This window comes from Leptinotarsa decemlineata, unplaced genomic scaffold (genome assembly GCF_025532065.1).
Source record: "Leptinotarsa decemlineata unplaced genomic scaffold, Ldec_3_MD MMD2_P_RNA_scaffold_12, whole genome shotgun sequence".
NCBI classification, from domain to species: domain Eukaryota; kingdom Metazoa; phylum Arthropoda; class Insecta; order Coleoptera; family Chrysomelidae; genus Leptinotarsa; species Leptinotarsa decemlineata.
In genome coordinates, this window is record NW_027412526.1 from 14,715,455 (window position 1) to 14,740,372 (window position 24,918).

The following is a 24,918-nucleotide window of genomic DNA, read 5'->3' on the forward strand; positions in this document are numbered from 1 at the left end:
ATCTTGATAGTCAGTTGTGGAGTTTTTAATTTTCGAATTTGAGACTAGGAATTTCATTTGCGTATCGGCCGTGTGTCGTTCAAAACTTTTTGTAATCCGTTGAAAGATTACATTTTGATTCCGAGGAAAGAACAAACCAAGTACCTCGTAATTCTACAGAAAAATCCCGAAACGTGTTGTCGTAAGTTTTTGTATTCACGTTAACAACTACCATGGATGAAATTGAAGAAATTGAGAAACAAAATCAATTTTTTTTAGAAATATTGGGGGACTCATGTGCGAGTGTTGATTTACTGCCGAAAATAACTCAAAAGTGATTTCATCGGCCGCTGGCCGTTAAAAATCTTAACAGACGTTAAATCAAAGTAACAGTATGGGATTACAAAAACATTTTGTTTTGAAAGTAAAAAACAGTCTAATATGTGACTGAGACTTATTTATTTTGTGGAAATTCATGGTCACTTACACTTCTGTCTAATTTCCACTAGTTATTTTATTTTTATGACTGGTTTCAGGTTTTACCCCATTATCAAGAATAAAAGTAACATGTGAAATCTGAAAACTAGGTTATATAGGGAGTTTTTAGCTAAGCTAAAAGATGAGGTAGTTAAATGAACAAGGGTGCCAACAATAAAATTCAACACTGAAGATTATAAGGGTTGTCAAACCTATGTCAAACCAAATGTCCTTTAAGAACATTTTTAAACATACAATATTGTATTTGATTGAAGTACGAAACTGCAATAATATTAGTTACAAATACAAGTGGCAAAAACAGTAAGTTTTATTTTACATTTTTCATGATTGTCTCCTACCACATAGTAACGGCTCATCCATCAATTTAATGATTATTATAATTTCATGCTGTCTTACTGCAAATTTTTGGAGCACTAGTTTTTTTGGAAGTATTAGATAAAAATTTGGAAGACTACAATGTTTCGTATAATTTCAAATATGTAGAGAAAAGCTGGGTAATTTTTTTACTCAATCTGTCAATGTGGTTTCACATTTCTCATTGATGTTGCCTTTGCAGTTTTCAGAGTGATTAGAGAAAAAGATACCCAGTTCATTATCTTTTCTAAATAAAACAGATTCACACATATAAATAAACAAACTTGTATAGAGAATTATTGTTATTTAGATAAAAGGCCAAGATAAACTTCTGAAGAATATAATAAAGCAATAATTGAAATTATCAAATTGACTAGCAATATAAACTATAATTAGGTGCAAAATATACAAAAATATGAAAAAAGTTTTTTAATTTTGAATCTATACAACTTATTTTTTATCCAATTTCAAAAATCCTGATGTGTTTGAAAAATACTTAGCACTCAGTTCGTTCACTTTAACCTCGGCTGCTTGTGGATTGACAATTTCCAGTCCCTGGAAAAAAAAAATTTTAAAATTCATGTCATAAAACTATACAATACATAATGGAATTCGCCATTTCAAACGTTTATAAACTTACTTGGAGGGGAGTAAATGCGACACTAGAAGCAGTACCAGATATTTGTTTTTTCACAGTGGAACTTCCACCATAAATTTGCTGTTTTTGTAGATTTTTCTGTAGAGTTTTGGATATTCTAACTTTGGTTTTTTCGTCAACTTGGGGCAACCTTATCCTTCCAGTTCCTGCTTTGCCAATTGTTCCTCTTGAGTAGCCTAAGTCTTCTTGATAAGCATCATCTTCAATCTAAAATCAGAAATAATATGAGCTGGCATCATACCGTATATATTTATTTAACAAGTAACAACTTCACTATAGTGAATTCATAGCATGAATATATTTTGGGTTTTAAAATTTAATTGTGGGTTCAATACAGCTGACTTTGAAAATGTAGTAGATAATTTTATTCTGCAGGGTTTTTGGCTTCAGTGATCGGACGAGAACTGGCACTTTTCAACGTGGTATGGCTGTTGCATACATATACCAATGATACAGACCACTTTAGAGGTATTGCCTCTCATCAGTGCAGAAAAGATCTAATCTCGACTAACTTCAACGTAGCCCGACTGCATGTTTGAAACCTTCATCTAAAAGAAAGATATATTAACTAGTTACAGCTTCATCTCACGAACAAAGCCCCAAAATCAGGAAAGGAACATCCCATGTACCGAAACTCTTAACAGTAATTGAAATAAGTCTGAAGTCTATACCGTGAAGAGATACAGTCTTCAGACTCATTTTGATTGCTTAATCACTGAACAATAGTTTTGAGTTTTTTTCTAGTTCTAGATTTATGGAACAGTGTTATGAAAATTTGCTTCACAAATGCAGGAAGGTTACCATAGACAAAAAACTATAATTTGTAAGGGTTCTGTAAGAGTATTTTGAAAATTGTAAAGGAATTCTATCTGGACCAACTGAAAACTTTCCTGGAGCTATCATAAGTTGGTTGATTATTTCTGTAACTTCAATATAGTAGTTGAAGATATGTGAACTGTCTGTAGACTTGTATTGTGGTATTTGAGTAACCTTCCATAAGTATAGGTAGGAGAAAAGTAAATTACAAAAACATTAACAATGGAATCGCAACTTATATCTTCTAGACACATGGTCAAGGGCAAGTTATATGATTTTTTTGTTTAAATTTGGAACAGCATTTTCGACTTTTTTAATATCAGCTTCATGGTAAGTTCTCAACATCTACTTTGGAGATCAGCAAATTTCTCAGCAATTCCTCATCAGTCTGTATTTTGAAAATTAAAACCAGGAGAAGAGGGATGGATGATATAAGCTGCAAGTAAATAGATTACATGCTTAGGAAAATATTGTTATACAAGTCCATTATACAGAAAACAGTAAAGGCCTGAAGAGCGAGGGTTTTGTCCTCTCTGTTATTGAATCTTATAATAAACCCATTCAAATCGACCATAGATGAAAAAGATGAAAAGATACAACTGTCGGAGAAAGTGATACTAGATCCTAGAGTGACGACCTGGACATAATGGGTATTCTATACACCTATGATAACATAATAACCTTCTTTGATTTGGTGGCCAAAGATGAAACAAGCTACTACTATTAACAAATTGAGCAGGGTGCAGAGATTTGTTTGTTTGAGGAATTAAAATCACACAAACAGCAACATTGTAAAAACCCTTAAATATGCCCAATTTACCTCTCCACTTCTTGTAATAAAAGGCATTTCAGAGTATGTGGAGAAACGAATATTAAACATATCCATGGACCACATGACAATGAAGCACACTTTAGACACAAACTTCACAGTTACAGTCACAAAAAATGAAAAGTGGATGATAAACAGTCTTCCCGTGAACATGCCGGTATACAGGCAGGTCCGAAACATCACATAAGATAGGAACAGGAATATACTGTGCGGGGGATATTTACATTACTGCTACCTTCTTGGTCAATATATATCCCTTTTCCAAGCAGAAGTGTATGCATACTCGCATTAAGCAAGGAAGATACATTTGAGGCCTCAATGAAAAGATTCTCACACTCCTGTCAGGCTGCACTCAGGGCATTGTGAATCTAAGAGACTGGTCTGGAAATACCATGAAGAACTGTCCATCAGGCTGCAGTGTTTTCCGGAGTCTTGGATGCAATAGACAAGTCTGACGGCTCCCAAACAAACAAGTCAGACAATTCAAATGAAAATTCAAAAAATATATTTGAGAGATTTTCAAAATAGCTCTTTAAAACCAGAAACAAAGATTATATAAATGCCATAAAACGTAAATAGAAGTTGAAAAATGCTTTGATCATATATAAAATACATTAACTCTAATCAAGAGCATGTTGTTTCTATAATAATTAAAAGAATACTCTACAATATTGTTTCTATAATAATTAAAAGAATACTTTACAATAAGAATCAAACTTTTTTTAAAAATTACAGCTTATACCATTTCTACTATACTTACATCTGCGAAGTTTAGTCTATTGGCGTGCTTTCTAAATTCTGTTAGCGCATACCTCTCCTTCATTTTTCTTACTCTCTTTCCTCCCCTCTTCTTTTTTGACTGGTCTATAGGTTTGGGAAGGGGTTTGACAAATTTTACCGGTGGAGGTTCCTGAAGTTTGTCTAATTTTCGTTCAATTTCATCCCGTAGCTGCCTCCCTATTCTACCGTCAGCACTCTGATGGCAAGCATCAACTCGTCCTGCCAGGGTACATTTTGAGGCTACTAATCTCGCAGCCTTTCTTCTCAAATCCTACAATTTGCATAATGTTATTTTTCAATGAATTCACTATTTTTTCTGTTAATTGCATAATGGCTGTCTCTACTGATTTGCCCTTGGTAGGTAATGTACTATTTTACAATTATTCAGGAAATTCATTAAACAACCACACTATTCCATGTCAAATAATTCTGAAAGGGGTATTATATATCATTATATTTAGAAGATTACACAAGGGAACAAAATTCTATTTTTTTTAGTTGCTGTTGTTTACTAAATCGAGGTCAATGATTTCAAATCTATTCTCACTATTTTCCAATAGCTCCAGTTTTTAAGATACAGCTATATTGACCATCATTGTACTAGTTACACTTCACCATATTTATGTACTAATTACACTTAACTTTCATAAAACCATGTGAGCGGTCCTAAATTTCGATCATCCTTACTGTTGGGTTGGTAAACATTTGTCAGATTATATTTTGTATTATGAAATAGTGGGTTGGTGTGAATGTTTTAAATTGTCACTTATTTATCAGTTGTCAAGTTGTCAGTATGTAAGTATAATATAATATAAAATTAAAACAAAACTACAACATAAAAGAACTTACAACAGGAACAATTTTTTTGAAACCTCAATAGATTACTATTCTATGAATTTTTGCTAAGACTGAATATCTCTCTAGTATATGGAGAATGCCAATGGTAGTCTTGTGAGCAAAGACGATTTTTTTTAGTTCAGGTAATGTTGATGTATTTTTGGTATGAAGGTCCAATCTCCTTCACTCTCTTGCAGCGAATTCGGTTCACACCAATGAATTTTCAATGAAATGAGCTTATAGAGTCCACGCAACACGTGGTCAGCGGGGTTGTTCTCAGTGGGTACGTGACGATAATTCGCTGGGTCACTTAGCTCTTGAATGGCGGCAACACGATTTGCTACAAAATTTTGCAATAAGTTGACCGGCGTTGATATCCAACCTAAGACTACAGTAAAATCTGTCCAGTACGAAATAAGACCTACCTTCAACTTTAACGAGTTTTTTTAACTTATCAACTATTCGATACATTAGTAAGGAAGCAATGAGCTCTAAGCCTGGGATAGTTTGAACCTTCAGAGGCGCTACCTTGGATTTCGCGCAGGCTAAATTTACGAAGACCTCACGGCGCGAGTTGCACGATTTTATGAAGACGGACGCTCCGTATGCAGGCGCAGACGAATCCGAGAATCAGTGAATTTCTAGCGACACAAATAAACTTACTAGGTATAGAGTTCACTGAAATCGTTTAATTCATCCTGAAACAGCGACCAACGTGTGTTGGTTTGATGTCAAAAATTCATCCCAATAAATGTTTTCCATCCATATATTACGCATGATGATGGTTAATAGAATGGATGGGCTCAGTAGTCCCAAAGGATCGAAAATTTGAGATGATTCGGACAGAACCGTATAAACGTTTTGTAACCTTGCTTGAAGTTCCTACTGATATTTTGTAAAAAAAAACAGTCATTTAAAGCGTTCCATATATTACCAAGAGTTTTCGCGTTTTCATTCAGGCCGAGATTTTTGGATACTAAGCGTTGTAAAATCTCCGAACTATTTAAAATTAATTTACGTAAGTGAAAACCTCCGGATTCAAGGACTTTGATAACCTTGTTAACAGTTTCAACTGTTTCTATTACTGTAGCACCCCCAGTTAACATGTCATCAACATAAAAATTATGTGTTTAATCACCTCAGCCGCGGCGGCAGCCCCACATTCAACCCCTAACTGAGAGACACCGTATGGCTAAGAAGGTAGCAGAGAAAGTGCCGTGACTGTCGTTAATTCGTAGTTATCTACTGGAATTTCGAGATTGTCGGGCCAAAGAATTCTTTGCAGTGATGTCACTCGCAACCACGAAATAGTGTTTCCTATAGAGTAGAAGAGTCGAGAACAAATCCAATTGATTAGTCAGTCCGACTAGCTGCGGGTCATTTAATGAATACCCACTTTGTAATGTATACGAATTCTAATGTGCGGTGGTTGCCCCCGGCGCTGCCATGATATCAGTAGTGTGCGCATGTCTCCCCATCACGACCCGAATAGTGAAGAAAATGCAGAGGCTTCTTGCATGCATTTACGATACAAATTTCGCAGTGATATAATGAATACATAGAAGTAATGTGTTTCATTTCGTACATTATTCACGGAATTTGAAGAAATGAAATTATTATCAATGACATCATCGATCATATCATCAGACTCCCGTTCTGAATCTATTTCGTTCAGTGGAAATCTACTCAAAAAATCAACTATATTTTCATAGGTATTGACATATTTTATGTCGAAATCAATCGAATGAATGGCGATTATTTATTGATTCTTATAAACGTAGCGTGAAATGTGTGCTTATGCATAACAGCAATAAGCTGGGTTCGTTTCTGATAGTACGCTTTTGTTATGCGGGGAAAATCAAATACCACGAACACAAGAGACTCATATGTGTAGATCTAAAAGTGATGAATTTTCTGCTCGGACCAAGAGGCTATACAAAATATCCTTGTTTAATTAGTATGTGGGACAGCAGAGCTAATTCTCAGCATTGGGTTCAAAAAGACTGGCTTTCCAGGCAAGTTATGGTTCCGGGGAAACTGAATGTTATATATCAACCACTAGTATCTAAGGATCACATAATACTGCCACCTCTGCATATCAAAAAAATATGTTTTTCCGTTAATCAGCTGTTGCCCCCATACGAACAACTCTCAGAAGTTGAGAAACTTGTGCGAGCTAAGGACTAACAAGGTCTTACCTTTCAACGTGTGATTCCTAACACGGCTCAGGAAATAATTTGTCAAAGCTCTGAATAAGGAAAGTGATTTTTTTGAATACATTCTCTAAAAATATGAGTACAAAGACACTGAAAGCCAAGTTTTCAATGGTCCACAAATAACAAGATTGATAAAGGGCGAAAACTTTATTAGTTATATGACTGAAATTGAAAAAAATACCTGGAATGCATTTGTTTTGCTTGCATAATATTTTCTGGGGAATAAAAAGGAAGAAAGCTATGCTGAGCACTTTGAAAAGATATTGTCGCACTTCCAGTAGCTTGATTGTAATATGAGTATCAAGGTACACTTCCTAGACAGCCATTCGGATCATTTCCCTGAAAATCTTGGTGATATGAGTGAAAAACGGGAACAGTTACATCAAGATATTTGAACTAAAGAGGAGAGGTACCAGGGTCACTGGGATGCCCACATGATAATGGACTACTGTTGGAGCATTAAAAATAGCCCTTGTGAGCCAAATCGAACAGGAAAATCCTATAAAAGATTTTTCTTTTAATGAATAGTGCTTGTTTTTTGATGATTATTAATTTAAATATTTTTTCTTGAAATTTACGTTTTTCTCATATCACAAAAACTAATGTTGATACACAATATCTGACTTCAGATTTAAAATCAGCAAATGTATATTTCATGCAACAGAAACTATGTTCCCTTGTGGACAGTTTTTGAGAAAAAAATTGCTCAAAGTCGGCAAAACGGGAAATTTGGTAGTTTGGAGAAATAGGCCGTGTTATTTTGGTCGGTCGGAAGCCGGGCGGTTTGACGTGGGTGCTTTGTTCATTCAGTCAATCGGCCGATGTGCGAGTCGATGGTTCAAGCCCCAGGCTGAATGCTCGATTTTCACTTTCTATCGTTCAACCCGTGTTAGGAATCACACGTTAAAAATTAAGACCTCATTAGTCCTTAGCTCGCACAAGTTTCGACTTCTCAGGGTTGTCGTTTGTAGGAGTGCGATAGCTGGTTAACGGAAAAAACATATTTTTTCAAACTTCATGCCTCTCGGAAATTGTAGCATGCGCTTTAGCAATTTGTTCATGGGTCTTGTGTCTTTACAGCACTTTTTATCAATAATTGCAGACCATACAGGGTGACGTATAAAGGCATAATCCTAAAAATGATTTTTTTTTTATAACATTATGAAAATAATAGATTGTGAGAAAGTTAGTCAATGGATATGGTTATATAGAAGATGATTCAATTGATATATAGGGGTGATACAGGGGTCAATAATGGAAGTCAAATGTATTACAGAATATGTACGAAAAAACGTGTCAAAAGATTGACTTATAGAATAACACTTTATAGAATTTCAATAAAACAAAAAATATACATTGAATAATTATTCAACAAAACACCATTAAAAGAGTTTTTTGCACGAACTGAAGCGCATTCAGTCAATGATATGAGGTTCCCCCTCATTTCCATTTCGATTTCCTACATCAATAACGTAGTCCAACAAGTTTGTTGAACTTATGATGTACGGTTTGGAACCTTTGGTATAGTAATGAATATTACTGGAGTTTTTTCCCAACACCAAATCGTTATTTTTACACCTCGACACGTGTTTCGATCACCAAGTGATCATCTTCAAGAGGAAGATAAAACTGAAGATGATCACTTGGCGATCGAAACACGTGTCGAGGTGTAAAAATAACGATTTGGTGTTGGGAAAAAACTCCAGTAATATTTATTTTATACACATTAAATATTTTGTGAAATGCGAAATGAAGTTCATTTGGTGCTTCCCTCTGAATTGAATCTTTTACATAAGATGGAACAAGTCTCAATTGATATATACCAGCAGTCAAATCTCGTAAATAGTCCAGAGTCAGCCTAGGAAAATAAGGAAAATGTTGATATTCCAATGATATCCATCTTCCCCTTATACTGAGATTTTCTCCCTCTATTATGTTCTGTAACGTATTTATCTGATAAAATCTTTCCAGAATCAGTTGGGGTATTCTGTATCGGCTCCTCTCATATCAATCACTGGGCGGTATTTGTTAATAATTGCTCCACCACAATAAGAAGAAAGTCCCTCAAATGATAAAGGTGATGAGTTGATATTGTAGCTGAGTACTTTGAAATTCTTGCTTTTATCCACTTCACAATAGGTCCATCCCATCTATGTATGCAATGGTTTTACGCTGTTCAGGATTGGGATTATATAATATATTTGTGAACTGATAGCATGGAGTTGAATGTATTGTTCCAGGGTTGAACTGAAACCAATATTTTCTGGGATGAATCTTTGTGCAAGTGATCTCACATTTGAAATTGCCATACTTGTGCATTACCGTGAGGAATATTTGAAAATGACTTTCAAAAAGTCGTTGGAGAGCCCTTGTTATTTCTAATGACTATCGAGATATCGAAAGTTGAATTTATTTTACAAATATATAAAAAAGAGCCGTCTAGTGACGATATTCAATGTTCCCACAAATATAGCAAGAGAAACAGAGGAGAAAAGGGGGCTATACCATGAATATGTGTCACAAAGTATATCAATTGAATCAACTTCTATATAACCATATCCATTGACTAACTTTCTCACAATGTATTGTTTTCATAATGTTATAAAGATTATTTTTTCATTCCTTGGATTATGACTTTATATGTCACCCTGTATGGTGTGCAATTATTGGCAAACGGTGCTGTGAAGACACAAGACCCATGAAAGAATTACTAAAGTGCATGCTTCAATTTCAGAGAGGTATGAAGTTTCAAAATAACACGGCCTATTTCTTCCGTTTTACTACTAAATTCCCCATTTTGCCGACTTTGAGCAATTTTTTTTCTCAAAAACTATCCATTGTTTTTCATTGTGCCCATGGAGACTTTTGATCAGGACATTAAAAAGTTCATCATACCAAAAAATCAGCAAAATTCACCGAAAGCCATTTTCCATAAGGCTTGTGCATGATTTTTTGGAAATGTAAAAAATATTCAATAGGTATGATAATAACATTCAAAAAGTCAGGAAGAGGGAGAAAGACCTGTTTCAGCCATTCATGATATACCCCATCATCATGGATGGCTGAAACAGGTCATTCTGTAACTAATTATGATGTTTATAATGTATTGTACTTGTACTTACTGGTGGAGTATTCTGAACAATATCAGAATAATAGATAAAACCTGTATGAGGCAACATTGTCGACTGAGAAAAACCAGAAAGAGATTTTTTCTCCTCTCCTAGAAGTAGTACATTACAGGCAGGAATTTTGGATAGCCTGGTCAAACCTCCAGCAACGCCCAAAATTTTAGCAGCTATCGAAGCACCAAGAATAACAGTTATGTTTGGAGCCATGAATGCCATTCGGCTTTCCACATACTCATATATCCTCAGTTTGAAATTGTTCAATTCCATTGCCATGTTACAGGCTTCATCAATTTGTTCTTTCTCAAACTTGGAAAGCAAGGTTCTGAAAAAGAAAAATAATGAAGGTAGGTATTGGTATGAAAATTATTTCTTTTCCATCTTTTGTATTATGTAGAGTTAGGGAAGTTTCCAAGCAATTTCCTCAAAAGGAGTTTTTTGTTTAAAAATGCTTGATGTTTTTTAAGAATCGGGTAGATTCTTAATTTTAGTAAGCTATTATTTGAATACGACTCAATCTTAAAAGAAACAGATGTGGTTGGAGTTGAAGTGAAAGTGAAAAATCTCTGATACAACAGGACCAATACCAGTTATATAATATATATTAAAATTTATTGATATACACACAAAAAAATACCTGAAGAATACTCGTAAATGGCCTATTCCAATATATTTTTTGAGAAAAGATGATGACATCGCTCCTTACTACACTTCATCTATGAGATCAACAGAGAATATCAAAAAATGAATGTAGCTCCCAAAGTTGGCCAAGCTTAAATATTGAATTCCAAAAGAGATTCACTCCTTTTCTCTGCAAGCAGGCTACTAGTTGATGGCTCCTTCATCATCTTCATAAGGCAAGATGTCATTATTTTTTACTTTGGGTTGTTCTTGTTCAGGGCACAAGGACAAAAAGATGTATTCATGATCACCACGAGGTTTATAGCTGAACAAACAGCATTGCCTGGTACAGGATCATCAAAATGTTACTTTTAATATTGGAAATATTGTAGAGATTCATTTAAAACCTCCCAGCTTCATTTGAATTATTTTTGTGCATAATTTTCTCTGATAGACACTTCACAATCAATATTTTGACTGCAGGGATTCAATAGTTTATACTGATAACAGTTTTGGTGAGTAGTTTATGTCAGCTCCTTTTCAACTATTTCTTAAATCAACCTGTGGGTTATTGATATAATTATTTTTACCTTTTTCACATTTTCTATTTGGTTAATTGCACCATGAATTTTGATTATTTTTCAGAAGTAGGTAGGTTTAGGTCTAGATATGAATCTTGTTATAATTGTTTTATCAACAAGATTGTCAGAATATGATTAAATATATAGACAAAGTTGAAATCAATAGTCAACATTTTTGAATTCTAGTATAGAATGAATCTAACTTTGAAACACTTTTCAATAGAAGTGTTTCCAACCAAGTTGGATCATCATTTGTCAATTGGAATCTCTTACCCTTGTGTTGTAGAAGCAGTTACAGACACAACCATAATGGTTGCCTGAGTCAAAAACTGTTGCAATATTTCATTATTTTTGGCTTGATCCAAATCGTTTCCCAGTTCTTTCACTGTTCTTAGATATTCTAATGGACTAACAACTAAAGAATCAAGTTCCGGAAACCGTTTCTGGTATTTGTCTCGAACAAACTTATGTACAGTCACTAAAAATAAATAAATAAGTAATTCAAAATTTAAAATGAATTATAATTCATTAACTCACCAATTTCACTGTCTATTTCTTGAGCAAGATTGTTGGCTTCCACAATCAGTTGATACTCTCGGTCAGCTTTTACTGGCCCCACTATATCTACAGCTCTCCTAACATTGGTACCGAAACCTTCTATTTGGGACATAATACTGGTAAGCTTTTCTGAATCTCTCAACTTACAGAGTTCTCTGACTGAGTTTATCTGTGTGATATCTTGTTCCATAATAACATCACTTATATTTGGCATTTCTTCATTTTTCTCTACTTCAGTATCTTCATCCATTGTCTCTGTAAAATCATCATGATCGTTTTCTTCTAGATCAGCTAATAATTCGTCGGCCAGAGACATTCTTATAAAATATGCGAAAACCGCAGTTTACTAGCTACAGAAGTTAGGTTAGGTGGTAACAAATACTGTAAGTCAACAGAATAATATGTCAAATCAGAACTGCCATTGCCAATAATCATTGAATCAGATCATGCAGGATTACAGAATTCTTCTTCTTGACTTTTGCGTTTGTCTTCTAACTCATTACCCAGGTTTCGACAAAATAGCCTGTATTTTGTCTTTCTTGTTTGATGGGGAGATTGTCGACCCTTTTGTCTCTTCCACAGCAGATTGATATCCTTTTCCCTTTTTCTTTTTTTCCAGTTGTCTTTCAGTATTCGACTGATCGGTAAATTTTCGTTATGTGAACACCCGGCGATTTTGAAAAAATTTTTGACTGTACTTACGTATTTTGATGCGTAGATTACGAATCCGAAAGAAAAAAGCGGCGCTCTCCCTTATTTAAAAAGTTACGGCCCTTCAAAGTTCAGAAAAGGGCAACTTTTCAGCCTTCTTTTTCACTAAATAAACTATTTAAAAACAGAAGCATCTATTTACTAGGTCACCTTTACACCTTATTCTTCCTTCTTTAACACTTTTCACTTCAATAAACAACATTTTTCTTATAAAAATGTTAAAAAATGTACGGAGCTGCTTTTTGGTTACATATCACTGTATTTTACATTTTTAAGGTTAATGATATGGTTGGTACGACTGATGCAGTCCATATTCCTGAAGTAATTCAAATGTTTTTTACCTTCATTCTTTAGATCGTAAATTGGTTTTTGGTGGTGTATTACGAATTTGAAGTAGTAGGCGACGGCAAATACCAACCGCTTTTTTCTGAAATGTCACTAGTAACTAACCTAAAAATAGAATAATGTCACCAGGAGAAGCATTCGTTTTTAAATTAAGTTTTTTATAAGAAAAATGTTGATTATTGAAGTGAAAAGTATTAAAGAAGGAGGAATAAGGTGTAAAGATGACCTAGTGAATAAATGCTTGTGTTTTTAAATAGTTTATTTAGTGAAAAAGAAGGCTAAAAAGTTACCCTTTTCTGAACTTTGAAGGGCCGTAACTTTTTAAATAAGGGAGAGCGCCGCTTTTTTCTTTCGGATTCGTAACCTACGCATCAAAATACGTAAGTACAGTCAAAAATTTTTCCAAAATCGCCGGGTGCCCACATAACGAAAATTTACCAAATTTTTTTTTCACCATTTTCTGAAATACTGTGGACCTTCTATGAAAGTAACCCATATAATTGGCTTTCATGTCATTTAACTAAATATCCTTACATTTTAGGCTCATCTCTTCAAATCTTTGGGTGGAAGAGATGGAAAAGATCATCTAAATAGATGCCTCGTCCAATTATTTACAAATGAGTTATCTACTCAGTGTTCATGGTTTGGACAACGAGGAAACTACAAAATCAAAGATTTGAATGCAATAAAAACATTAACAGGTAATATTCTCAACTGTCATTGCCAACCAATCATTATTATTGATGTTTTCAGAGAGTATCATTAGCAGTCATCTTTCAATATCATGCGCTGACATTGAAAAATATGCAGGGGAGTGGTTCCGATTGAGCCGCCAAAGGCTCAATAGGGAGATGAATAAGAAAAAAGATGCTGAGACCCAATGAATGATGAAAAACAGACAAGGGAACAAATTCTGATTTTTTTTTAATGCCCAACAAATGGTGGTTTGTGCAATCAAATATTTCAGTTTTGTTTTAATGCTGACTGACACATGACAAAGAGAATTGTAATTTTTTTCAATGCCAAATAAAAATTGTCAAAGTTTCTGTGGATTTTAATTACCGTTAATTCTCATGAGACTTATACAGTTGAGGGTATTTAAAGTATATGTTGATTTTATAATAATGGGTGACACTAATTTGATTGCACACAATTTAGATTTTGTGAACTTTTGAAGATTATATAATAGATCTCACCATTTCCAAAAGAGTAGCAGGTGTTTTTCATTTGATATTTTTTGTGATATATTATCTATTTTGTTTAAGAATTTTAGTTTTTTGGGAAAACATATTTGAATGCTCAAACTATAATTTTTTTAAAATTTTTTAGTTTCTTTTCATTCTGCAGAAACAGATCACGAATACTTGATCGAATAATATTTGAAACAGAAAGTCTTCAAAAATTTTTAATTTGGTTCTTCTGTACAATCGTGTAAAGGGAAAAAGTGCCAACTTAAGGAAAAGAGACAATAATAAAACCATCAAGCATTTTATTGGCTGTCTCTAGTACATTTTCCCCATATAATCAAAAATTGACAGATAACCCCTTTTCCACACTAATAAACCCAATTTCAATTCATATACACATTTCAATAAATATATATATATCATCATTAGTATAGGTATAACCTAATAATACAAAGTGTGTAGATCACCTACTGATGATGATATAACTTAGTTATCGAAATGTGCATATATATGTGTGAAGTGAGTTGGTGTGGTAAAGAAATTTGTGAATATCTGACAGTATTTTCGATTATATTTAATGTAGTCTCATCAATGTTATATCAAAATGAGGTTATATTTGTGGCTCACTTTTCTACATAATAGGTATGCAAGTTTAGAGAATGTTTATTACTGGAGTTTTTTCCCAACACCAAATCGTTATTTTAACACCTCGACACGTGTTTCGATCACCAAAGGTTCATCTTCCTTTTGAAGATGATCACTTGGTGATCGAAACACGTGTCGAGGTGTTGAAATAACGATTTGGTGTTGAGAAAAAACTCCAGTAATATTCATTACTACACCAAAGGTTTCAACCAGTGCATCACAAGTTAGAGAATGTTATGTAATATTTATATCACTCTGTTATATTTGTTTATATTTACTATAATTATATAATATATATGTAAAATAATGACATTAATGTTACGTAAAAATCAGGTTGTATTTGTGGCGGACATTTCGCCATAACAGGGATGTAAGTTTTACATAACATAGTTACATAACACATATAATCAGTTATGTAACATTCATGTAAAGTTTACATAATTGTGTTTGCTGGGTTTCGACAGTTGGTAGTACTGTCATCTTCTGGCACTCCTCAAACTGAATTGGTCATTCTGTTGTCTGTCTCTTTATACGGTCAGAGCGTCTTAACTCAGGTATTTCAGGTACTTTAGGTAAATTTGCCTGTATTTGTTCTGCATCAGGTAGTCTTCTTCGTGTTAGATCTTCTCTAGGAATGTGTATGGTTTTGTTTAATATATTGAATGTGAGATCTTGTTGTGTTTTGATTTGTACTTGTTCCTCGATAAGTGATTTATGACTGTTAAATTTATGGATGTTCAAGTTTTCCCAAATGTCCATGCGGTTTCCCTTGTTGATTTGTTTTATTAGTTTTATGTTCTCTGGTGGGAGGAAATTATGTTTGTTTTGTATGACGTGTGTTGCAAGGTTTGATTTATATACTGTTGGATTTATGTATGCCTTTTTGTGCTCATTGTATCTTTGGATCAGTTTTTTCTTGGTTTGGCCGATATAGAATTTGTTGCAGTCCGAGCATTGTATACTGTACATCCCGTTTTGGTCTTTGTCGTCTTCTTTTTCATAGTTGTTTATTTTTTTTGTTATCTTCGTGTTCGGCTTGTATGTGATGTTGATGTTCAGTGGTTTGAAGATGTTTGTTAGTTTTTTGGTTTGGTGTCCTACGTATGTAAATGCTGTCCATCGTTGTGTTGTTTTATCTGTTTTAACAGATAAAACAACACAAACCTCTGTTTGGAGTGTTGTATCCACGAATTTTTTCATTTTTGATTTATATCATGCACACTCGATAAAATCTCTATTTGTATTTATATCCTGGACCCGGATGTCACGCAGGTAGCTATAGCTGCCTACGTGGTCGTGTTAGATGTAGCCTGGGAATTCTAGGTCTTCTAACTGGAACCACAAATGTGCGGTTGGCTCCTGCTGTTGACTCCGTGCGTTTGTGTTGTTTCCTGCTTTCGGCAAACAAGTGTTGCCCATCTTTATACTTGGCTGCACCGCGCTGATGAGGCCAATAGCCAGAAACACGTGTCCGTGGTTTGCCCCTCTGTTTGGAGTGTTGTATCCACGAATTTTTTCATTTTTGATTTATATCATGCACACTCGATAAAATCTATATAAATATATATATATATATATATATATATATATATATATATATATATATATAAAGATTTTCGAAAGCTCGACAATTTAATAAAGAGTTTTCCTAAATCAGGCCAAACTCAATTTTTGACTGCAACCCCAAGGTTAATTTTCTTTTTTGAGGATTGAGGATATATATATATATATATATATATATATATATATATATATATATATATATATATATATATATATAGCTTCGAGCTTTCGAAAATAAAGATTTTCGAAAGCTCGACAATTTAATAAAGAGTTTTCCTAAATCAGGCCAAACTCAATTTTTGACTGCGACCCCAAGATTAATTTTCTTTTTTGAGAATTTTCCTAATTTTCCTAATATATCGAGAAAGGTTAATGCAGTCAAGCTGCTGGAAAATAATTCCATAAAAATCAAAATATGAATAGATAAGTGCTTTCTGATCATTCCCATATTGATTTCAATTTAAGAGCCACCGGTAGACAGCTGTTTCAGCCTATTGGGCATCGTCAGTACCGGGCAGGCGGTCCTCGATTGAAGACAAAATGTGAAAAACCAGAAAAGTACTTGATAAAAATAGCTGCGTAAATGCAAGCGAAACATAAGTGGAACCACCTATTGGTGTGACACCCAAGTCAATTTTACAAGTTTTTATGTCAGTGTTGGTAGTTTGACCAATCAACCGACAACTGCGGTAGCAGAAATTTGGGAAGCTGACTTGAAATGCCATCGGAAAATGAATTCACATGTTTCTAGAAATGATATTATCGAGAAAGGTTAATGCAGTCAAGCTGCTGGAAAATAATTCCATAAAAATCAAAATATGAATAGATAAGTACTTTCAATTTAAGAGCCACTGGTAGAAAATTTCGGAATATATTCTTCAATAGTATATTTATCGACGAGCTCAAACAAATTTGCGTACCATACGTTCCTTGGGTGCGAAAAAAAATAGTTCCGAATAATCGGAACTGAATTACTCAAAAAAAGTCAAATTTCTTACTTATCAAAAATAGTTTGTTGATGAAAATTTCAGAATATATTATTCGAAAGTATATCTATCGACGTGCCCAAACAGATTTGCGTACCATACGTTCCTTCGTTGCGAAAAAAAATAGTTCCATATATTCGGAACTGAGTTACTCAAAAAAAGTCAAATTTGTCACTTATCAAGAATAGTTTGTCGATGAAAATTTAAGAATATATTCTTTGAAAGTATATTCATAGACGTGCTGAAACAGATTTGCGTACCATACGTTCCTTCGGTGCGAAAAAAAAAGTTCCGTATATTCGAAACTCAATTACTTAATAAAGTCAAATTTCTCACTTATAAAAAATTGTTTGTCGATGAAAATTTCAGAATATTTTCTTCAAAAGCATATCAATCGACTTGCCTAAACAGATTTGCGTACCATACGTTCCTTGGGTGTGAAAAAAAATAGTTCCGTATATTCGGAACTGAATTATTCAAAAAAGTCAAATTATTCACTTATCAAAGGTAGTTTGTCGATGAAAATTTCGGAATATATTCTTCAATAGTATATTTATCGACGTGCATGAACAAATTTGCGTACCATACGTTCCTTGGGTGCGAAAAAAATAGTTCCTTATATTCGGAACTGAATTACTCAAAAAAAGTCAAATTTGTCACTTATCAAAAATAGTTTGTCGATGAAAATTTCAGAATATATTCTTTGAAAGTATATGCATCGACGTGCCAAAACAGATCTGCGTACCATACGTTCCTTGAGTGCGAAAAAAAATAGTTCCATATATTCGGAACTGAAAGATAAAGTCAAATTACTCACTTATCAAAAACAGTTTGTCGATGAAAATTTCGGAATATATTCTTCAATAGTATATTAATCGACGTGCTCAAACAAATTCGCGTACCATATGTTCATTCGGTGCGAAAAAAAAAGTTCCGTATATTCGGAACTGAATTACTCATAAAAGCCAAATTTCTCACTTATCAAAAATTTCAGAATATATTCTTCTAAAGCATATCTATCGACGTGCCCAAACAGATTTGCGTACCATACGTTCCTTGGGTGTGAAAAAAATAGTTCCATATATTCGGAACTGAGTTACTCAAAAAAAGTCAAATTTCTCACTTATCAAGAATAGTTTGTTGATGAAAATTTCAGAATGTATTATTCGAAAGTATATCTATCGACGTGCCCAAACAGATTTGCGTACCATACGTTCCTTCGTTGCGAAAAAAAATAGTTCCATATATTCGGAACTGAGTTACTCAAGAAAGTCAAATTTCTCACTTATCAAGAATAGTTTGTCGATGAAAATTTAAGAATATATTCTTTGAAAGTATATTCATAGACGTGCTGAAACAAATTTGCGTACCATACGTTCCTTCGGTGCGAAAAAAAAGTTCCGTATATTCGAAACTCAATTACTTAATAAAGTCAAATTTCTCACTTATAAAAAATTGTTTGTCGATGAAAATTTCAGAATATATTCTTCGAAAGCATATCAATCAACTTGCCCAAACAGATTTGCGTAACATACGTTCCTTGGGTGTGAAAAAAAATAGTTCCGTATATTTGGAACTGAATTATTAAAAAAAGTCAAATTATTCACTTATCAAAGGTAGTATGTCGATGAAAATTTTGGAATATATTCTTCAATAGTATATCTATCGACGTGCTTAAACAGATTTTCGTACCATACGTTCCTTGGGTGTGAAAAAAAAAATAGTTCCGTATAGTCGGAACTGAATTACTCAAAGAAAGTCAAATTTCTCAGTTATAAAAAATATTTTGTCGATGAAAATTTCAGAATATATTTTTCCAAAGTATATCTATCGACATGCTGAAACAGATTTGCGAACCATACGTTCCTTGAGTGCGAAAAAAATTGTTCCGTATAATGGGAACTGAATTACTCAAAAAAGTCAAATTTCTTAAGTATCAAAAATAGTTTGTGGATGAAAATTCCAGAATAAATTCAACAGAAGTATATCTATATGGTAGGCAAACAGATTTGCCTACCATACGTTCCTTCGGTGCGAAAAAAAAATAGTTCCATATATTCGGAACTGAAAGATAAAGTCAAATTACTCACTTATCAAAAACAGTTTGTCGATGAAAATTTCGGAATATATTCTTCAATAGTATATTAATCGACGTGCTCAAACAAATTCGCGTATCATACGTTCATTCGGTGCGAAAAAAAAAGTTCCGTATATTCGGAACTGAATTACTCATAAAAGTCAAATTTCTCACTTATCAAAAATTTCAGAATATATTCTTCTAAAGCATATCTATCGACGTGCTCAAACAGATTTGCGTACCATATACGTTCCTTGGGTGTGAAAAAAAATAGTTCCGTATATTTGGAACTGAATTATTAAAAAAAGTCAAATTTCTCACTTATCAAAAATAATTTGTTGATGAAGATTCCAGAATGAATTCTGCAAAAGTATATCTATCGACGTGCCCAAACAAATTTGCGTATCATACGTTCCTTGTCTGTGACAAAAAATAGTTCCGTATATTCGGAACTGAATTACTCAAAAAAGTCAAATTTCTCACTTATCAAAAATAGTTTGTCGATTGAAGTTTCAGAATATATTACTCGAAAGTATATCTATCGACGTGCTGAAACAGATCTGCGTACCATACGTTCCTTCGGTGCGAAAAAAAAAGATCCGTATATTCGGAACTGAATTACTCAAGAAAGTCAAATTACTCACTTATCAAAAATAGTTTGTCGATGAAAATTTCAGAATATATTCTTCTGAAGTATATCTATCGACGTGCTCAAACAGATTTGCGTACCATACGTTCCTTGGGTGCGAAATAAAATAGTTCCGTATATTCGGAACTGAATTACTCAAAAAAAGTCAAATTTCTCACTTATCAAAAATAGTTTATCAATGAAAATTTCAGAATATATTCTCCTAAAGCATATCTATCAACGAGCCCAAACATATCTGCGTAGCATACGTTCCTTGGGTGTGAAAAAAAATAGTTTCGTATATTCGGAACTGAATTATTCAAAAAAGTCAAATTTCTCAATTATCAATAATAGTTTGTCAATGAAAATTTCAGAATATATTACTCGAAAGTATATCTATCGATGTGCTAAATCAGATTTGCGTACCATACGTTCCTTCGGTGCGAAAAAAAAGTTCCGTATATTCGAAACAGAATTACTCATAAAAGTCAAATTTCTCACTTATCAAAAATAGTTTGTCGATGAAAATTTTAGAATATATTTTTCTAAAGCATATCTATCGACATGCCCATACAGATTTGCGTACCATATGTTCCTTGGGTGTGAAAAAAATTAGTTCCGTATATTCGGAACTGAATTATTCAAAAAAGTCAAATTACTCACTTATCAAAAATAGTTTGTCGATGAAAATTTCGGAATATATTCTTCAATAGTATATCTATCGATGTGCTGAAACGGATTTGCGTACCATAGGTTCCTTCGGTGCGAAAAAAAAGTTCCGTATATTCGGAACTGAATTATTCAAAAAAGTCAAATTACTCACTTATCAAAAATAGTTTGTCGATGAAAATTTCGGAATATATTCTTCGATCAACATTTCGAAGTGAATAATACATTCTATTTTTCACAAAAACTGGAAACAATCGTTCTGAACAAAACAGAAAAATACTTAGCAATAGCTTTAAATTCAAATAATAATAAGTATTTTCAAACGAATTTAAACAAACAACAAATCTCTTGAAGATATATAAACAGCAGGATCTTCACATACTTTTGTCAACATTGCATCATACTAATTATTAAGAAATTAAGACCACAGCTACCCATCGAATATTATTCAGCGTAAGATAATCAGTGTCAAAAATGTTCTTATCATAGGTATATTTTACATTTTCAAACCCGCCAGACATCTGTTTTTCAATTTTAGGTATGTACATGCAAACATTTTCAGTTTTGCAGTTCATTTCTGATAAAATTTTCGATATTGCAATTAGTTTCACAGCACACTGGTGTTTTGCTGAAAATTTCTGAACGTGTGGAATCTTTCCGAAGTTTCACTTGGGTTATCATCTTTGACTAATTACTGTGGTTTTGAGCTTCGACTTCATACATACATCCAACTTCAAGTAGTACTGACTTCGGTTATTCAATAATGCAGCAAAATAATGCGACTGGTCGTTTTATATGGATAATTCTAAAAGTGAACGATTGTCATTCATAAAAGAGTTAACATTGAATATGTGAAATGTTACCTGAACAGAACGTTGTATTTACCATTATTTGGCATGTTGGCCAAAATATAATTCTCCTTAGGGTGACGGTAGCATATGACTGACTGATCGTTATATATAGATAATTCTAAAAATGAATGTATTTACCAAAATATAATTCTTGTTACGGTTGAGGTAGCATGAATGTATTTATATATATATATATATATATATATATATATATATATATATATATATATATATATATATATATATATATATAAATGGTTCAAATAATACGTATTGCGTCAAAGGTGACATTTTCGAATAGAAGTGCATATTATTACAATTGAATTATCATAGTTCGTTTCATGTGTTCCAATAAATCGGTATTTTTTCATATACTAGAACCTTTTCCATAATTGTACATATATTTTTTAAATTCATCAATAAATTTAACGAATATGCTTTCATTTTTCCAAATGAAAAGGTTTTCTTTCTATAAATTGTATAGTTATCGTATATATATATATATATATATATATATATATATATATATATATATATATATATATATATATCTTCTACTATTTATCTGCGAGCGCTTTCGACAGTTGGTAGTACTGTCATCTTCTTGCACTCCTCAAACTTGAGGAGTGCAAGAGTGTTTCTATATGGTTTCGCTTGCGTAAGTTGTATGGATTTGTTACCTGTTTTTCTACCTGAGGGTTGTTGATGGCTTTTGGTAGTTCTCCTACCTGTTTTTCTACCTGAGGGTTGTTAATGGCTTCTGGCGGTTCTCCTACCTGCGATGGTTCATTATCAATCCATTTTGCTGTATATATATATATATATATATATATATATATATATATATATATATATACATATATATATATATATATATATATATATATATATATATATATATATATATATATATATATATATATATATATACATATATATATATATATAACGATTTTTATTAAAAGTTTTAATTCATTATTCTTCTTTGTATCCAGTGAGGTGTCTACCTCTTTTAACTTGATGACTATTTTATTGTATTGACATGTTTCAATTGTTTAGATATAACATTCTTTTCGACACGGCCAACCTCACTATCAGTAAGTTGTTAAAAAAAAAATTTTTTATATCATTATTAAAATTAAAAAAAAACTTTTTCATACTGTATTATCACCATAAAACATTTGTAGCTTTTCCCTGAAGATGATAATAAATTTTATCGAAATATTGGAATAACTTGTGTTATAAGAGTACACTTCCGTTCTGCTGTTCACCCAAAGAAATTCCCAAGTTTTTTATATATATATATATATATATATATATATATATATATATATATATATATATATATATATATATATATATATATATATATATCAATATTAAATTCTACAAAAAGGATTTGAAGCTTTATATCTTCTATTAATTATCTGCGAGCGCTTTCGACAGTTGGTAGTACTGTCATCTTCTGGCACTCCTCAAACTGGCAACAGTTAAAAAAAGGAGATTAGATTTAGAAAAGTACCTTTAGTTAAATTGCAAAAACCACTGATCACGTCCCATTTTGTAATTTAACTAAAGATACTTTCCTAAATCTAATCTCCTTTTTATTCAACAACACTTATTTCAAATATAACAGTAAATTTTATAAACAAATTTTTGGCACCCCAATGGGAGCCAAAATAAGCCCTATTTTGGCAGCTTACGTCATGGACGACTTGCTGGACATTGTCCTGGAAGTACTCCCTCACAAACCGTTCTTCCTCAAAAAATATGTAGACGATATTATCATATCCATCCCCAGAGAATTTCTTGATGAAACCCTGTCCATTTTCAACAGCTACGATAGTAGGGTGCTAATGCCGACTAAACGCCTCCCCCCACCCCTTTTGACCTTGAGACATCACACGACCTTGAATGACGTCACCTAACCTTGAACGTCGTACACGTAGTATGAGCTTGAATGCGGTGTTTGACATTGAGTGTGGGGTTTGACCTTGACGTTCGACACTTCGACTACCTTGAGCTTGCTCCATGGCATTGAATGTTGACCTTAAATGAAATCGTGACGTGTACAGAATATAACCTTGAACAGTGGGCGTTCGGCGTTGTCCCGTCCCTTGTTGGTAATTCCTATATTAGTTCAGAATATCGTATGACGTCACCTAACCTTGAACGTCGTACACATAGTATGAGATTGAATGCGGTGTTTGACCTTGAGTGTGGGGTTTGACCTTGACGTTCGACACTTCGACTACCTTGAGCTTGCTCTGTGGCATTGCATGTTGACCTTGAATGAAATCGTGACGTGCACAGAGTATAACCTTGAACAGTGGGGTTCGGCGTTGCCCCCTCCCTTGTTGGTAATTCCTATATAAGTTCAGAATATCATGTTTAGACACTCTAAAATACCCAAATAGGTAAACAGAAGTATTTGTCGAATTCCAAAGTGAAGACAACGAGTATCAACCCATCCGAGAGGGCGTTTTCGTCATTGAGGTGAATATATATTTTATTTTAATTAACCGTAATTTCACTATATTTATGAATATGGATAATTTGAAATTTGACATTGAAAAAATTAATTTTTCTATAATTCAACAAAGTGAAGCTTTAGAGCAGAAACCTATAAACGCTCTGGTTATTGATAAAGAATATAAAATTGAAAAAATGTCAATGTATTCCACACGATATGGTAAATCAATTCAAGTAGTTTTATTGGATGAGGAAAGTGATACTCCTTTTAAAGCATGGCTTCCAAAACGTGTCACAGAGCAATTAACAGAAGACTTCATTCGTGAAGTGAATTCATCCAAAGCCAAATTCACACTTACTTATATGGGTCAAAGTTAGCAGGATTATCCTGGTGCTAAAACCCGATCATTGATGAAATTCAATGTTTAAGATTGAACATTTTGAAATTATGAATTTTTTTTTTTAAATAGTAAAAATATGGTAGATTAATATAAAATATGTATCAACTTGGTCACTTCATAGACATAGTCAGATTTCAAGTGAGTATTTTTTTTATATTATTTGCAAACTAATGAATGCCATTTATGAATTTTCAGAACTCACCATTCTATAAATATGTGGATGCAATATTCAGCCCAAGAGTGGCCGGAAGCAGTGGATTTGGATTCCGCCATAAGAAAAATGGCTTGGGAGATGGCTGATCTGAGTTTTGATCTCTACATTCATCAAATTATGATTTGAGTGTATGTTACGATGCTGAAGAGGTGCGAAAACTTTTGGAGCTTAGTGAGAAGTACGAACTCGGTGTGGCATTATGTCATAAATATTCATATGGGAGTGGAAATTTGGATGAGTTCTGTGAGTTAATGATTGAAGCAGACTTGAAACATTTTCTTAAAGACATATGCACCTACCTACCGCAAAATATCACA

The 24,918-nt window shown here is 33.2% G+C and overlaps 1 protein-coding gene across 1 annotated transcript; it reads right to left on the reverse strand.

The window, feature by feature from the left end:
* Positions 1-1,245: 1,245 nt before the first annotated feature.
* Positions 1,246-12,288, reverse strand: Prp31 (Pre-mRNA processing factor 31). Its single transcript, XM_023170825.2, has 6 exons — positions 11,832-12,288; positions 11,568-11,772; positions 10,090-10,417; positions 3,895-4,185; positions 1,472-1,696; positions 1,246-1,386 (listed from the first exon to the last, which is right to left on the reverse strand). Exons 1-6 carry the CDS (start codon positions 12,166-12,168, stop codon positions 1,282-1,284), a joined length of 1,491 nt encoding a protein of 496 aa, XP_023026593.2. The 5' UTR covers positions 12,169-12,288; the 3' UTR covers positions 1,246-1,281.
* Between the last annotated feature and the right edge of the window lie 12,630 nt (positions 12,289-24,918).

Coding starts and splice junctions, on each gene's coding strand:
- Prp31 (XM_023170825.2), bottom strand. CDS start 12,168: ATGTCTCTGGCCGACGAATTATTAGCTGATCTAGAAGAAAACGATCAT. Junction 4,186..10,089: donor TTGTTCAGAATACTCCACCA/GTAAGTACAAGT, acceptor TGCAAATTGTAG/GATTTGAGAAGAAAGGCTGC. Junction 1,387..1,471: donor TCGCATTTACTCCCCTCCAA/GTAAGTTTATAA, acceptor TTTTTTTTCCAG/GGACTGGAAATTGTCAATCC.